At 31.3% G+C, this 17,859-nt stretch overlaps 1 protein-coding gene across 1 annotated transcript in view; it reads left to right on the forward strand.

Moving 5' to 3' along the window:
• Window positions 1–328: 328 nt before the first annotated feature.
• The window catches only part of LOC126772941 (cadherin-89D), a 31,897-nt gene continuing 14,366 nt past the window's right edge, over window positions 329–17,859 (forward strand). The window contains exons 1-3 of the mRNA XM_050493551.1: window positions 329–353; window positions 9,399–9,498; window positions 17,502–17,688. Coding sequence (XP_050349508.1) covers window positions 329–353; window positions 9,399–9,498; window positions 17,502–17,688 — 312 coding nt within the window. The remainder of the gene's footprint in view (window positions 354–9,398; window positions 9,499–17,501; window positions 17,689–17,859) is intronic.

The following is a 17,859-nucleotide window of genomic DNA, read 5'->3' on the forward strand; positions in this document are numbered from 1 at the left end:
TGTTACGAGGTTAAATGAGTGGCGATGCCCCACGTGAACCGGAACCGAATATCGCGGGTTCAAAGCAAGCATCCATCAGTTTTCATGTGTATAATTTGTTTTAATAATTCATTTCGTGCTGGACGTTGAAAGAAGACACGTGTTGGATGTAATTCCGTCATATCCGCATTACGAGCGAATTTAAAACGAGCACAATATCAGATGATCGCCCGTCTCGGCGCTTTTTTGTATACATTCTACATGTAACTTGTAGTAATGTATTTTTTCATGTTTTACTTATAAAATGATTTTGAAGAATATGATATAGTTCTCTCGTCTCCATAGCGACATGGATGACACGCAACAGGATATGTGTATTAGATTATTAATAACTATAATTCATTATTCAGTCTGCCTCAATAACCCATAGTATTAATACTATTAAACAGAAAAAAATAAAGATATTTTTATCTGTCGACAAAATTTTATGCTTTTATCTTTTTGATCGGACCTAAGCCTTGAAAATATAAAATAGTTTATATACAATATTTTATTTTAAACTTTGAACTGGATTAACATACACACAATCAAATAAAAGATTTGAAATTTTACTTCAATGTCTTAAAGCATGCAGCGTGATGAAATAAGTTTCAAGCCTTCTCCTCAAAAGAAGAGGAGGCCTTTGCGTGATGTTGAGTAGACTATACCGTTAAGATAACACCATGTGGATATGACACGTACGTGAGAAGGTCGCAGGTTCAAATCCGAGATAGTACCTGTTAGTTTTGAAGGGCTTAAACCGTGTTTACTACTTAGTTAACATTTTACGATTAATGGTGTAATTTGACGATGATGTTGTACTCCTGGCTTTTAGCTACGGGGGCCATCCACACTCATAATCCGATGAATATGAAAATCTGGAAACGCGACACGACTGGAGAGAGATCAGGTGCAGAAAGGCTATACGTGCTTTCCGAAGCACGTGAGAGGCTCCTACTGAGAATTTGTTGATAATTTTTTTATACCTTTTCTTTAGCCGTGCGTTGAACCTAAAACTTTCAAATCAGCAGCCTTATAAGCTAGCTAGACGTCTTCAGTCATATCTGTTAAAAACATGTTTATTGCATTACTGAAGACTGTAACGATTATATTTCGATCAAAATCAGAATTCAATAGTATCTTTACCATTTCAGTACAACACATGTCCATCACAAAAAATGTCTAGTTAGAAAGTTAAAAACTATGACCCGAAAAGGTATCATTCCGGGGTAACGAAGTCACAGACAAGCTTGTGAGCTTGTTTTTATATAGTGAAGACGTTATAGGCATGTAATGCCTTCACATTGAACGCAAAACCTGTGTTACAACTTTCGTTTTTTAAACGCAAACTAAATAAGACTTACTCTTAAGCATAATATATGTAATTGGTTATATAAATTAAAGGTGAAATTCAAACGCCCTCATTGATTAAGCTTTTAGTTACTTTAATTATAATATAGTAGAATATAATTTTATGAGTGAAACGTTTCAGTTGAATGAAGGGGATAGTATGTTTTTTATGTATATGTGTAAAAGAGAAGGTAATCAATGTTTGATGTAAATCAAGGTCATGATTGATAAATGACCGGATCATTTATTCAGGAAATTGTATGAGCTAGAAAGGATAATGATCATTAAATTTGAGACCAATTTTATTTATATTTTGGTATGTTTTATATTAAACTTTATTATATACTATGTAAATGCAATTGAGGAAAGTGATGTAGTGCTTAATTGAATTGTGTAGTAAAAGGAGCACGATAGCTCAAAAGAAATTTATTTCCGATACAATATCAACATTGCGTTTTTAACAACGAACCTAAGTATTAATCTTTTTGATATAATTTTAAAACATTTCAATAAATAAACAACGTATATAATAGTAAGTTAAACACGAACCTTAATATTTAATATACTTTGTATCTTTATACTATAATGATAAAAAATATATGTTTTTTTTAGTTTTAATTAAAAAATAGAATTAATTTTCAAAAATTTACGAAAATGTGCAATACAAAAAAATAATACAAATAAATAATTTATTAAATTTCAACATACAATTAGTGTTTATTGAAACAAACTATACAGCAGCAATTAACAAATCTACATTATATAATTTACATAATTTAAATATCCACGAGTCCAGCGAATAAATTTTATCTCGAGATGCAAATGAGATGTGATCTCGACCTTGCTTAAGTTTGTTCGTTCCATATCGCTGGCCACGAGTTCGCTTTTCACTGCACTTTCCCGCTTTCTTACCACTTTGGTATGAAGGTCTCACAACAGGAATGTTAGCCATTTTAAAACGACTATTACAAATGTAGACACTTACCTTTTTATTTTAATTCAGTATTACATACATTTGAGAAATAATATACATAAAAATATTATATTAATTATTTACTGTAACATCCTGTGAATGTCCCACAGTCTGTTAAAGGCCTCCTCTCCTCTTTTTGAGGAAGAAGTATGGAGCTTATTCCATCACGTTCTTCCAATGCAGGTTGGTGGAATACACATGTGGCAGAATTTCAATAAAATTAGACACATGCAGGCTTCCTCACGATGTTTTTTCCACCGTAAAGCACGAGATGAATTATAATCACAAATTAAGCACATGAAAATTCAGTGGTGCTTGCCCGGGTTTGAATCCACAATCATCGGTTAAGATTCCCGCGTTCTTACCACTGGGCCATCTCCGCTTTAGTTACTCTTACGGATAATATGAAGTGGCTAATATACAGTCAATTTCTATTATCTTATAATTTATAGTTGATCTTGTGGGTAGTTTGTTCGGCTCCAAACCATAAGGTCCACGGTTCTAATCCCAGCTGGTTCTAAGCACTCTGTCTTCGAACATGTTTACTGTTGAGAGTGCACATGTTTGTAGACAACACTGGTGCACTATAATATCTAATATTGATGGCTATTAACCGTTGATACCATTTAATTTTGTCGAAACCAGTCAGAATTCTTCATTTTCATTATTATTACATTCGTAGTGTTTATTTTATTTACATCGTAAACAAATCATTCTTTATCTTAAATTACCAATCGCTTACGAGAGGGTGCTTACGTCGTTTCTCAATTTAAATTTCTCACTTTCTCCTTTTGAGATAATTGACACACCCCGAGCTTCCTGGTCTGTCTTATATAGTTTTAATTGCTTCCTAGAATGCGGGATTCTAATATTTCCACTTAAATGTATCGAGTGGTACTACTTCAATAATATGGTAATCATAGAACGGGTTTTCTGAGAACCGAGGAAAGTAATAATTATGTAAAGTCTTTAATGGCAGGTTTAACAGAAAACTTTCGTGAATTAGTTGATGGATCAGATTATAGATAAGATTCCGAATATTTTATTTGCGAGTTACTGTTAAACTAAAAATCTTTATTTACAAAGAAGCAACTTGAAACAAATTTGAAACATTTTTTTTTAAATAATGTGTTAATTTAAACTGTGTTTAAACACAAAAACATTTAATTAAATTGTAGTAGTTTCTATTAATACTAAAGAATATGAATAAATATTAAGTTACTAGAACACGTTAATCTTAATCAATGATTTCGGGTTCACTCCAGGCAAGCAGTATCGTATTGTCATGTGCTTAATTTGTGTCTATTATTCATCTCGTGCTTGGTGGTTAAAAAAAAGTTCGCGAGGAAACCTGCATGTGTATCCACACACCCACATTGAAGCAAGTTGGTGGTATCAGCTTCTCTTCGAAAGGAAAAGAGGCCTTAGCACTGCAGTGGGACATTTACAGGCTTTACTAGAGGTCATATGCCCAAGTTATTTACTGTGAACACCGTTATGACTTGATTCATAAAATAAGACTAATGTTCCACAGGAAATAAAGGTAATAAATGCTAAAAAATTACTATCATACATACATGCATACTACCCATAAAAACATAATATAATTTATAACATTATATACTTGTATTATATAATAAGGTTTAGCTATTAATGTTTTATTGACATAATATTTTAATTTCATGTTTTCTTTCATCGTCAACTATGAGAGAATTATAAACACGAAATAAGCACATCAAAATTCAGTGCAGCTGGCCTGGGTTAGAACCAGCAATCATAAGTTAAGATGCACGCTTACTAGGCGCACTAACCTTTAGTCCATCTCGATATTAGTAAATATCAAAGCATTTGTAATAATCCATTGATGATTTTAATGATACTAAATGTAACAAATATAAACAAGATCACAATTTTCATTTAACATTTACTTGTTTTTAACATTGGTCTATCTCTTTAATCGTGGTACCACGACCAGTAGCGTCCACTCATTAGATATTTTACTGCTAAACAGCTATACTTACAATTACAATTACTGATAAACAGCAATACTTAATATTGGTATGTTCAGTATGAAGGCTGAGTGAGATAGTATAAGTACAGGACATAACATCTTAGCTTCCAAGGTTGGTGAAGATGTAGGGGAATGGTTAATATTTCTTACAGCGCCAATATCCACGGGCGATGGTGAACATTTACTTTCAGGTAGCCCAGTTATCTTTCTTAGCTTTTTATAGCCCAAAAAAACTCAACTCATGCTACTAGATGCTATGTACAAATGAACTGTGGATAGTAAGCCTTACTAAGCAGTTAAAGCGATGATAGTATTTGACGTTGCGATAAAATTATATGAAAATGTGAAGTTTTCTCGATCGATCTTTATTATGGGTTATTATAGCACAAGAAATTTATGCCCTTTGAGTGATATCTTAAGACAATGTAAGCGAACTGGAGAATTATATGTTAAAATAGAAACAGCTCAACAGTGTAATACTAAATAATGGTTTTATTCGAATCTAACTTATTTATTGTGTATTTTAGATTACGCTATCAATTACAAGCATTAAGAAATGAACCCTTCACTGATATATAAAGCTAAACGATTTTTATGTTTATTTAAATATCCGGTCTGATTTGAAAATATTTTTCCAATTCAATTATTTAGAAATGTATTACAGACTGTATAAGATCACATTTAAACCATTATGAAGGTTTCACTTATCAAAAACATATAGTTTCGTTCAAACAATACGAAAAATGTAATTTATGAGTGGTCAGCGTTCGGTTTCTCACCTTCTTACTATGTATGGTATCAAAGTCTATCTTGAGCTATTAAATTATACCTTTACATTTCACACGGTGAAACTTATCTATCTTGCTTATATTCTCGTGAAATTGCAGTGAAATATTTAGACGCTTTCTTATGACATTATATTATTTATTTATTTTTTAGGAAGCCAAGGTTATATATTAAGAAATACATTTTCTTATTCCGTATTTAAAAATAGTATTACAAAATATATAACAATTATAGGCTAACTTGAAGATACATTTATTGTATATTTTAAGCATAATGGGTTTGATCCTGACCCCTTTTTCAGTCCTAACACAAGCTGCACGCTTATTGAAGGGTAAATAGGAATATTGGTAATTACTTAAAAATGGTTATTGCTATTTTTATTGCTATAGTTATTATATATATATATATACATTTTCGTAAATTATTATTCTTGGGATAATCTACTGATCATATTACGATCAGAAAAAGACACATGCGAAGAAAATACTATATGGTTGAAAACAAAACATAAGCAACACAGATAAGAAATCTTCAATGTGTCCTATTACCAAGTTATTTTTTGTACCAATCATTAAAAAACATTATAAAGCTATCATTCAATCAGATTCAAGTAAGATTAACGATAAACGATTCAAAAGCCTGTGTTTTAGGCATCTTAATTTATGGGAAAAGATATATCGTTCCAATCGAAAGCTACCGATGGGGAATCTTTATTATGTAACAACAGTCATTGTTGTTGAGATCAGATAAATATTGCGTGTTGTTTGAGGAAATTTGCATGAAGGTCAATGTGATATCTTCTCAAATTATCTGATGAGTGATTCGTACTGTAAATACCTACCTGAATGATCGTTCAATTACGTTCTTAACAACAATATTTAAATCAACCATCGTGCTTGAACGTATCTGTTTGTAGTAAGTCTGGGTGTAATTATCTATATAAGTATGTATTTACAAAAGAAAAGTAGTATATCAGTTGTCTGGTTTCTATAGTACAAGCTCTGCTTAGTTCGGGATCACATGGCCGTGTGTGAATAATGTCCTAGGATATTGTTATTATTCTTTCATGATTTAAAACCAATGAGTATTAGCAAAGTTATTTTATAAGTCGATAGCTAAAAATGAGAAGGCAAAAAGAACGACCAACGGTAATTATTAAGCCTAAGCAATTTTTTTTTTTGTTAATAATTAGAGAGGTATTGCCATGACGCAGTGTTGATCCGTTAACTTCCTTGCATATTCATTGAGTTAAAAAAAGTAAAAAAACATTGCATCAATTCGCTGCGGAATGTTAAATAATTTTTGTCTAGCGAATCAGTGATCATCAGAGCCTAAATTTCCTTATTGGGTTCACAATTTTCAAATTACGAACAGCCGTATCTAATGGTCTTGCGAGATGTTCGAAGTTTTCCATAGATTTGTATTACTCAATACGAAATTCAAAACAACTTAGCTTCTTGTCATCGTGTGGTTATTGTGCTACAGGTAATCTGTGAACTTTCGTAAGGATTCTTATTTCTCATATTTTCAAACTACTTGTTCCATTTTCAAATTTCCAATTATATAATATAAAGAGGTATAAAATAGTCGTATTATTTTGCAGTCAGAAATGTATCTCAGAAATACGACTACCCTAAACTAGCCTATATGTCATTGGTAGTCAAAGCCTACTTTTTACTATGTAACCAGTCAAACGCAATTTTGGTAGTAAGGGTTCTATCTGTAACATCTGTATTTACTAAGAAGAATAAATAGTTATTATTGGCTAATATCAAAGATATGGAAGCTTTTTAATGGGTGGTTTGAGTAAGATATGGATTATTATGAGTAATATTCGGCTACTACTAATAAACTAAAAGTAAAAAATCGAATATTAGATATTAAATTATATCCATAATATTTAATTTCGAAATATAAGTCGGTGTAATTTATAACTATCAATTATTATTATTTTCATAATAATTAATTCTAAAACAATAACAAATGTTAATAGAAAACTGAGGAGCTATTACATTTTACGGTGAATCTTCAAGATATCTCTGCGGTTAAAAATTTCACGGTCCATCAGCGTCGACAAATATTTGATTGAAAGTAAAAAGAGTTGATCAGTGGAGCGAGTCGCGAACCGTAATTCACCAATGAGATTTATTATGAAACAATTTTTTGTCCCTACCATTTGTTAAGAAATTGGGCTGGAGATTATTTTTTAGGAATACTTAAGACGAATTGATTATGAATACTTGAACCTTGACGATTAACTTTGGCCATGATAGCTGATCACAGACTGATGGATATTATAAGCTAATAGTGTTAATATATAAGAATAGCCTGAAACATAAATATATAATTTGTGACAATAAAAATGATCGCTAAATCTACTCGCAAAACACCTTTGAGACAAACTTTCTCAATCCAATAGTACCAGAGATTTCCCAACAGAATGTATGTTATCAATGAACGGTACACTTTCAATTCGTTTCCCATGCATGGATTGCGGCAATTTATCATAGAATTTTTTTTATAAGTGCAGAATTATATTGATTCGAACAACTTGTAGGACAATTAGATTCAAGCAACTATTGTAACTGTATGAAGTAAGAATCTGTGGAAATGTGATATGACTTGGCGACAGATACTTTAAATAAAAATCATAGACTATTTTTTCCATATAGCTTATTTATATAATTAGTCTTATAAGCACTGAATCGTAATTTATTTGTTTGAAAAGGCACATCTACAGTACATATACTAAACACCCATATATCTACCATATATAATACAACACAACATCTTAGAGGACGTTTTGTTTATATGAGAATATTTAGTATTTGATTCAAGGCGTTTTTAATATCTCGAATATATATAATTTTTTGGAATACAATTGAACATGTTATTGAATGTATGCGGTCAATTTTACCCACAGTAATATAAACCACTCTTTTCGTCAATGCGTCACTAACTTTGACATCTAAGATATTATGTCCCTTGTCCCTATAATTATTTCAGGTCACACAATCTTCAAATCAGAAAACAGCAAGATATGGAGATGTGAGTATCTCAAATATTTCATTGAAGAGCCTGCACAAAACAAGACCAACTATATGTTAATGATATTTAATTTTTAACACTTTATCATACATCCTAGAAAAAAGATACAAAAAAAATCAAAAGAGAAAAAAATATAATCACTAAATCAGAGATGAAAACATTTGCAATACAAAATTTCATTAAAATGTACCGTCAAAATCAAAATACCCTCAAAATATAATTTAAAAAGAAAATTCTCACTATCTTTCGTCGATTTTTTAGACCTGCTAAGTTCTTTCTTTCCAAACCAGAGAATTTTTTTTTTTTAAATTGCATATCAATAAGTAAGTATAATACTTCTATATTTAATAAAGGTTTTGGTCTGAACCTTTGGCCCTTAGGCAGAGATTTGATTTAGAATATTCTATTGACAAAAAATTCAAACATACACCTACTATGGTGGCTTAAATTATGCATTAAATATGAGCATATCTTAGAACGCGGAATCTGCGAGAATTATTCTGAACGGAAAAAAACTTGCACGTTTTGTTTCTCTTATTTTAACTCATTGTATTACTACAGACTTTTTTGTCCGTGGTTTCGGGTTTTATTTTCTTGTTGTTTCGTTCCGTTAATTACGAATATAAGAATTATATTCTAACTTATACATAATATTATGTATCTTTAGTATAAATATATAAAAAAATATACATAGTTAACATTACTTAAAAGCAAGCCACCTATTATCAATAATCATTATTTATTTATATTTTTAATGTTTTGTATACTATTAGTTTTTATTGTGCCTTCATTTTTTTTTAGGTTTTTTTTTTATAGAATAGGAAGGTGGACGAGCATATGGGCCACCTGATGGTAAGTGGTCACCAAACGCCCTTAGACATTGGCATTGTAAGAAATGTCAACCATCGCTTATAGCCAATGCGCCACCAACCTTGGGAACTAAGATTTTATGTCCCTTGTGCCTGTAATTACACTGGCTCACTCACCCTTCAAACCGGAACACAACAATATCAAGTATTGCTGTTTTGCGGTAGAATATCTGATGAGTGGGTGGTACCTACCCAGACGAGCTTGCACAAAGCCCTACCACCAGTAAGGTAACATTAATTGTAATGTTACTTAAAAAAACATGTAATAATTACGTTTGTACAATTTTAATTGGACTCTAAATCTTGTATTAAGCTAAAATTAAAAAAATATATATTGTTGCAGGTTGTAACTTTTACCCAGCGGGCGAGTATCTAAAGTTCGTGAGGATACCAGAAAACCTCAGCGTTGGAGAAGAAGTCTTACAAGTTGAAGTACATCCGAGGTAGGAATATTTCCTTAAAGCCTTAAAAGTTCGTCTGATAAAAATATGCTTCAAAATGAACACAATGAAAAATCTTCAATAATTACTCATTGAGGTTGTATTATAACAAAATACATGGTTTGAATTGATATATAATTCTTATACAATATATTTCATTGTGGTTATCCAGTGATGAGAACGCATTAATCTTAACTGATTATTGCGGGTTCAAACCCAGGCAAGCATCGTTGATTTTTGTACATAATATATGTTTATAATTAATCTCGTGTTCTTTGGTGAAGGAAAACATCGTGAGGAAATTTGCATGTGTCTAATTTCTATGAAATTATGTCACCAGAATTTAAGCAGCATCGTCGTCGAGCTCCAAACATTCTCCTTTAATGAATAGGAGGCCTTAGTCGAACAGTGTGACATTAACAAGCTGTTACTTTACTTATATATGGTTTATAGAATGAATAAGAAACTAAATCGTCTATGTATTCTTGTAGAAAAGATTTTAGATCTTAGTCAAAAGGAATATCAAGGAAAAGAACGATTTATTTGGAAAATAAGTTGACAATTTCATCATGACTAGTGCGTGCAAGTTGATGTAATCCGATATATGGATTTCCTGTGTCACGGTATCGTAAACTTCACATATGGTGTTTAGTTTGATCCGATGTCTATATTAAGGAAAATTTGATTTAGAAACATTTTATAAAATGTATCACTGTAATCACTGTAAGCTATGCTAATTAGAAATAAATCTTATTGCTAACTCGTTTTCGATTGCGAGGTTAAAAAAATAGCAAATCTTACGATTAATCCTATCAAATTGAGTTGACTGTAAAAAATCGTTACTTGAAAATCTAATGGTCGTTGATTATGACCAGGTTGCATTACTATTGCAATTTATCACCTAATCATCTAGTCACTTCAAGTCTTACCTAGTCTGCTGGGTGTGGATTTATAAGTCTTCGTATGTAGAATATCAATAAATGCACCCACATATTATACACGGTGGTAATAAAAAAGTACATACAAGATGTCCCATGTAAATATAAATAGTACTCAACACTTTATTTTACATATGTTTATTTTTTCAAAACAAAAATCTTTCGTCAGACCTTGTTCATATCTAGGATCAAGACGTTACCTCATGTTGTCTAAAAGAACACCACGATCATGTGAACGAGGACAAAATTCCACTGTCACGAAGTTCGTTTATTCCGAGATTTTGAAACTCTATTCTTGTATGTTCATGAAAACAAAATGAAAATTAAATAATTATACTAGCTAAGTATTAACTTAATTAATAGACAAATACAAGTCATAACAAGGGAATTCGATTTTTTTTTTATCAATATCATATTAGGTTTATAATTATTATACCTCTTACAAATACACGGCTGAAAAAAATAGTCTGTTTTTTTTAATAGGTCCTAGACCTATTTATAAGTATTAGTCAATAAAACATGCTGGTTTTTTGATGTAGGTCCCTAGACAGACGTCTATTAAATTCTGTTTATTCTTATCAAAACATTATTTTTTATGGATTTTGTTATATTTATCAATAAAGTAAGAAACGATTTCGATTATTTAAAGCAATACATTTATAGAGCTTTAGGAAAAATCTCATTTTTTTAATATTAAAATGAACTAACCTTTTTTGTATATTTTAAGTTGTCACTTTTGATGTTTCGACCTTTGCACTTGTCGTGGTCACGAGTCGAGGCAGAATCGGTTCGTGACTCGATAGTTAAAAGTACGGATTTAAATCTGTTTTATTACACAAAAATAATTTTATTAAAAATATAATACAGGTACAAGCAATAATAATACAGTTATTCCTAGGATGTATAGGTTATATGTTGATGTTAGTAATTTTTAATGAAAGAGAATTCTCACTCCAACAGAAGTAAATATAAAAATCCACAAATTACTCTAAAATACAACACGCACCAGAATCGACAACATTCAATAGAATTTTAATATAATATCCTGGGTCATTTTTCACACACGGCTATCTGATCCCAAATTAAGCTTGTACAGAGCTTGTGCTATGGAAACCAGACAACTGATATACTACATATACTACTTTTCTTTTGTAAATACATAGGCCCAGTGACTAGAACATGCGGATATTTTCGGTTAAAATCCAGACAAAATAAAACATCGTGGGAATTTCTGTAAATATAATATCCTAGGACATCATTCACACACGGCTAACTGATCTCATACTAAGCAAAGCTTGTACTATGGAAACGAGACAACTAATATACTACACGCACTACTTTTCTTTTGTAAATCCATACTTATATAGATAATTACACCCAGGCTAAATTTGAGTCACGTGAGAGGACGAGCTACACTAGCTTATTGAATGTAAAAAATCTACCACCGATTCGAAATTATTCCGATCTTAGAAAAACTGACGAAGTTGGCGTTTTTTTTTATCTCATAAACAACAATTATAGTAACAAAGAGATTAAGAAAAATAATTTTATTTGTAACTTATTAAATCATATAAAAAGTCATTGGTTTTTTCATTATGTTTCATATCCTTTACGTTCACCCACAAACGTTTCTTAACGATTCTGCATCTTCGCCCAGTGTAGACGTTGGAGTTTGAATAACTGCTAATACTAGAGAAAGATTATGACGTTCACTTAGCTCGTCAGGTTGCTTGACATTTAATAATGCACCTGAGCATTCATTTAACAAAGAGCCGTTTACACACTTATTAAGTGAAATAAACATGAAACGTCGAACCGGTTATAGTTTGATAATATCTCGATAACACGTTACGCATCGGACGAGTAACGCAAATATTGCGCGATGTTCGCGCCCTGATTCACATGTTAATTCGTGTTGCACAATTGTGTCAACGTGATTGATTCCCTAGAATTTCTGGTTATAGGGTTGGAACCTTGCTTGAGTTTAATCAATTGTCTTCAAGGGATTGATTTCCATTACATAGCTAGAAATATCCTCAAGAATTAGGTGACGGGCTGTCTTCACATACATTTGTATTTCATGATTTCCTTTTGTCTATTACCAATATTTTATCATATGTGTTTAATGTTGATACATGATCTATCAGTCACTAAACATGTAGATACCTATAGCGGTCCCGATAGCCATTCTCAACTAAGAATAGCAATTTGCGAAGGAGAAACAGAGAAGAATACATCTGTATTTGTACAAGTACGAGTACAAAAACAATAAGGTTGACATGTATGACAATCCGATACGACCTAATGAAATTACGGCACAGAACCAACGGTTTTACATGATTTCTGAGATACGTGACTGTCAACAGTGGTAGCACACAAGCTCCGGACAGCTACTAAAAATCTGAAATACAAAAACCAAGAAACGTGTTGGCTCCACCCAGGATTTTAACCTAGAGCTACAACACTAGCACCAATGAACAGTTATACCACCATACCTCTCGTGCTTTTCTACATTGCTATCAATAAATGTTAATAAGGAGCTATATAAGATGAAGTTGTTTTCTTTATCACAAATAGGTATATGCTGTTATAAATCAAAATAGCGTCGCGTGTTCTCATTAAACTTATATTAGTAGCAACGTGCTGTAATATAATTATCTTATTTATGATTTGGAACGAATGTCCGATCCAGTGTCACGATCTTTCATTTATAATATATAATGAACGGTTTGACTACAATTCGATTTTTAAATACTTCCGGACCTTCAAATGTTTTGGTATCCACTTTAAATCTTGATGTTAACTATTAATTAATAATTATTTATTAAAAAAAAAAAGTAACACTAAAAATATATGCAAAAAAAACGTAATAATAACAATATATAAAATGATATCGTACTTATAAAAATAAAAATAAATCTTTATTTATTTTATTTTTTTAATATATTCTTATAGAAGTAATCATTTTCTTTTGGGGCATTTTAAATAATTACGAAACAAAAGATGCTAGAATAGATGAAGGATACATTTAAAAATATAACATTTTCTTTCAGTTGGTCAGGTCGTTCATTTTGTTAAATTATTTTTTCATAGAACACTAAACAAAAGACACTCTACCCGTCTAATTTTCCTCTTACAGACAAAATGACACACTTATTGCTCAATACGGTGAGAGTAAAAGTGTGATAGTTATATTCGTATGTTACATAGTTTTGGGTCAGCGTAGTACGGCGTGTTTTTAACCGCCAGTTAAAAGAAGCATGCAGTAAACGCTGATCGCTATGGAATTATATATTATTAACTACAGGCTATCGACATGTAAATAAGGACTTACATAATGTATTTATATCGTAATACATAACTTTATTGTTTTACATGACGCACACCAGTAAAGCTCCCAGGCGGCGTAATTTTTTCCGACATCTTCAACAATTATCGTTGTATAAAACCTTTATAAATTACTCATAATTCTTCCCATGACTCACGCCGCTTAATGGTGAAAGCCGTTTGAAAAACCGTTCGGTAGTTTTGAGGTTCGTGCGTTCAGACAGACAGACATGCGGCGGGGGTATTTTGTTTCATAATATATAGTGAGGATGTCACTTACACCCATATTAATAGACCACAAATTATTTATTTTTCAGGGCTTGTAGCCATGTGAAATAAGACTGGCTTTTTTTTGAGAAGGATATAGGAAAGTTTGTAGGCCGGTCATTACAATGCTGTACAAAAGAATCGACGTTATGATTAATTAAGGTTATTTGTTATATTTATCTATCTTTTAATATTGAATTTTAATCTATCATAATTTATCTATGATATTAAAATTATAAAAATAAACAAAACTACTAGGTTATATATAGAAAAATATAAATTAGTGGTAGGGCTTTGTGTGATTTTATCTGAGTGGATATCATTCACTGCAATAGTGTAATTACGGGTACAAGCAAAATAACACGTAACGTTAAGTTCCTATAGTTTGAATTCGCCAGTGCATTGGCAGTGAACATAATTTACATTTTCTGTGATGACGACCTACCATCATATGCGTCGTTTATTCTACCATATCGTTAAAATTGGTCTTATCCAGCAGTGTTATATTTACATTTTTATTATCATAAAGTAATACAACTCCACTACATACTAAGTTTAATTCTACGAGAAAGTTCATATACCAAATTAAAAAAAAAACTACCACTATAATAAACCGTTTTAATAACGATTGTCCATAAACATACATTTATTGTTATTTTACTTCTTAACTTAAAATTAAAAACATGACACGCTTTTATTATAATTATAAACGCGGCGTTTAAGACGTCCGTCTGCATTCAATAATATAAACGTCTGACATTTACTTAGGTACTAGAACATGACTTGACATTTCAAACATTAAGTAATTGCGACAATTGACAACAAACTTGCAAAAAGCTCTTTGAAGACCCAATTGAGTCTTATTATTATATATTCATTGCATTATAATTCATTTAATACATTAATTTATTTATAAATAATTCAAATATTACAGCTATGTTGTTAAGGTTATAAAATTGTTGACAAATAAAATACTTAAGTATAAACAAATTTATATATTATTTACTAATCATATTCTACAAGATAATTAAATAGCACTTATGTTCCATTGGTCTAATGTCGGTAGCAATCAATGCGACACTTTCAAATTGGTAGTTATATATATTTTTACATTACATATATACATTTCTTATTATTTGCACCCTTACAATAATATTGTTAAAGTGTATCAATAAATTACTTGAAATTAAATGGACTATAATTATGTCGGTAAGTGGTTACACCGCCCACTGACATTGGCGATGTACGAAATATTAACCATTCCTTATTTCGTCAACGCTCCCACAACCATGGGAACTAATATATGTTGCGTCCCTTTTGCCTGTAAATACACTGGCTCAGTCATGATTCAACCCATAACACGACAATACTAAATACCTTGAATCAAGCTATCTTTGACAATGAATAACACTATCAAATCATATTTTAACTATATTCTTTATAAATATAGCCTTTGTAATAAAGTAAATAGATAAGTATACTAATCAAAAACTGTTTATAGTGCATAACATTGTAAAGATATTAGAAAATTTTATAGAATACTCTTTCTCCTTCCTCGAATGGAATAAGCAACATATCGGTTGTTACCTCAAAATGTAGTGTTGAAACATAAAATATTTTATATTATTTTTAGTTTATTATATATATAATTATATTAGTTTTAGTAATAGAGCCGGTTGGTGTGGTTGGTGGATTCTTGCCTTTCACGCCGAAGGTTGTGGGTTTGATTCCCAACCAGGACAGATATTTGTGTGCATGAACATGTCTGTTTGTCCTGAGTCTAGGTGCTGGGTGGTGTGATGTATATAAGTATGTACAAAAGAAAAGTAGTATATGTAGTATATCAGTTATCTGGTTTCAATAGTACAAGCTCTGCACAAGCTTAATTTGGGATCAGATGGCCGTGTATGAAAAATGTCCCAGGATATTTTTATATTATATAATATCCGACCTAATTTATCGTCGTTTTTAATTTAAAAAATGTATATTGTAAAAAAAAATGAATAAACATATACTCACAACTATCACTTATTATATGTATGTCTATTTATTATAATATATCTCTGCTCACTGCTACTAAATACAGTAAAATATACAAGATAAAGACTCAGGTGTTGCTTCTGTGAGAGAGGGTTATAACGCAAATGTATCGCGTACAGCAGATCGTTATAAATAAAAATAGATATGTAATTACTAAAACTGTTGCGAATGGACGTTTCATGTCACAGTTTTACTTTACTGTTATTGATTGAGATTATAAAACGTCGAGGTGCCTTATAGAAAGTGGCTTTATGGGAATGTTATAACTAGGGCTGTCGATTTAAAAGAAAATAATGTCTTGAATCAGCTTCAAAAATCAAGAGTTTACATCCCTAGATTTTTTAACATTGATGTATATAACGGCCGCGTTCATATAATTGATTTAATTAAAGGCATTGAAATTATAATACGCTTTTTATTTGTAGTTATTTCAATGAAATAATTAATTTACTGGTGGTAGGGCTTTCTCCAAGCTCGTCTGGCTAGGTACCACCAGCTCATCAGATATTCTACCGCAAAACAGCAGTACTTGTTATTGTTGTGTTCCGGTTTGAAGGATGAGTGAGCCAGTGTAATTACAGGCACAAGGGACATAAAATCTTAGTTCCCAAGGTTGGTGGCGCACTGGTTATGTAAGCGATGCTTAACATTTCTTACAATGCTAATGCCTACGGGCGTTGGTGACCATTTACCATCAGGTGGCCTATATGTTCGTCCCCCTGCCTAACTATTCTATAAAAAAAGAAAAATAGAGTTATTTAATGCAATCAAAAATATTAATTTTTATTTAAGTAGGTTCTTACACTGTATTTAAACTTACTGTCATTTCGGAGTGTACCTTACAACGAACCGGCAAAGAACTCGGTACTTATAACTTTCCACCAATTAAATGACATAAGTAACTTTTTTAATTATAAATAATAACATTATAATGTCATTGAACGTAAACAAACGATTAAATAATTGACATTTTGAACTGTTACGAAATTTAAATCACGACTGAATCATTAATCTATGAAGGAAAAAAATATATCTGTATCTACAGTAAGATTATAAATATTAATGTAATTTACTTATTGATTTTTTTCTAAGAAATCTAAATATATAGTACGCCATAACAAATCTGTACATTAATATGGTTGACCTCTACCGCCATCTAGCTGAGTCAATCGTAACTAAACAGCGCTCAAAGCATCTGATTTTCACATGTACGCAAAACAACCTTCAAATCAAAGTTCACCTAAATGACTACAGATGTCAGTTAAGAATTTTGGCAGAAGAGAAATATTAACATAATATATATTACGTATTATTAAGTATACTCATTTTAAGGTTTTGACATGACAATAATTAAGAACGCAAGCCTGGTACCCTAAGCCAGAAAACTTATCATAAGCTAATTACTGATATTAATTACCTTTTAAATAATTTCAGGAAGAACCTGGTACTACAGGCAGTGGACAGAGAAGATGATGCCAACCTGTTCACCTATAGAGACGTGAACAGGACCCATGTCTCAGTAGTGCTGGCCCAGAGCGTGGACTCATTAGTGGACAATGATTCTCCTCAGAATGTCGTCAAGTTCAGGCTGGGCTGTGACTTCGATACTGGCGATGACCTGGTACGCAACATTATTTACTCATAATTTGTAATTTCCTTAAAATAGGGCTTTGTAGAAGTTTTAAGTAAGCACAGGTACATTTATGAATCTGTCATACTACAATTATTCAAAATTATTGTGATTCGTTCCGAGCGATATGATCATAATGGAAAAAGATCGAAACTCGTAACC

This window comes from Nymphalis io, chromosome 13 (assembly GCF_905147045.1).
Source record: "Nymphalis io chromosome 13, ilAglIoxx1.1, whole genome shotgun sequence".
NCBI lineage: Eukaryota > Metazoa > Arthropoda > Insecta > Lepidoptera > Nymphalidae > Nymphalis > Nymphalis io.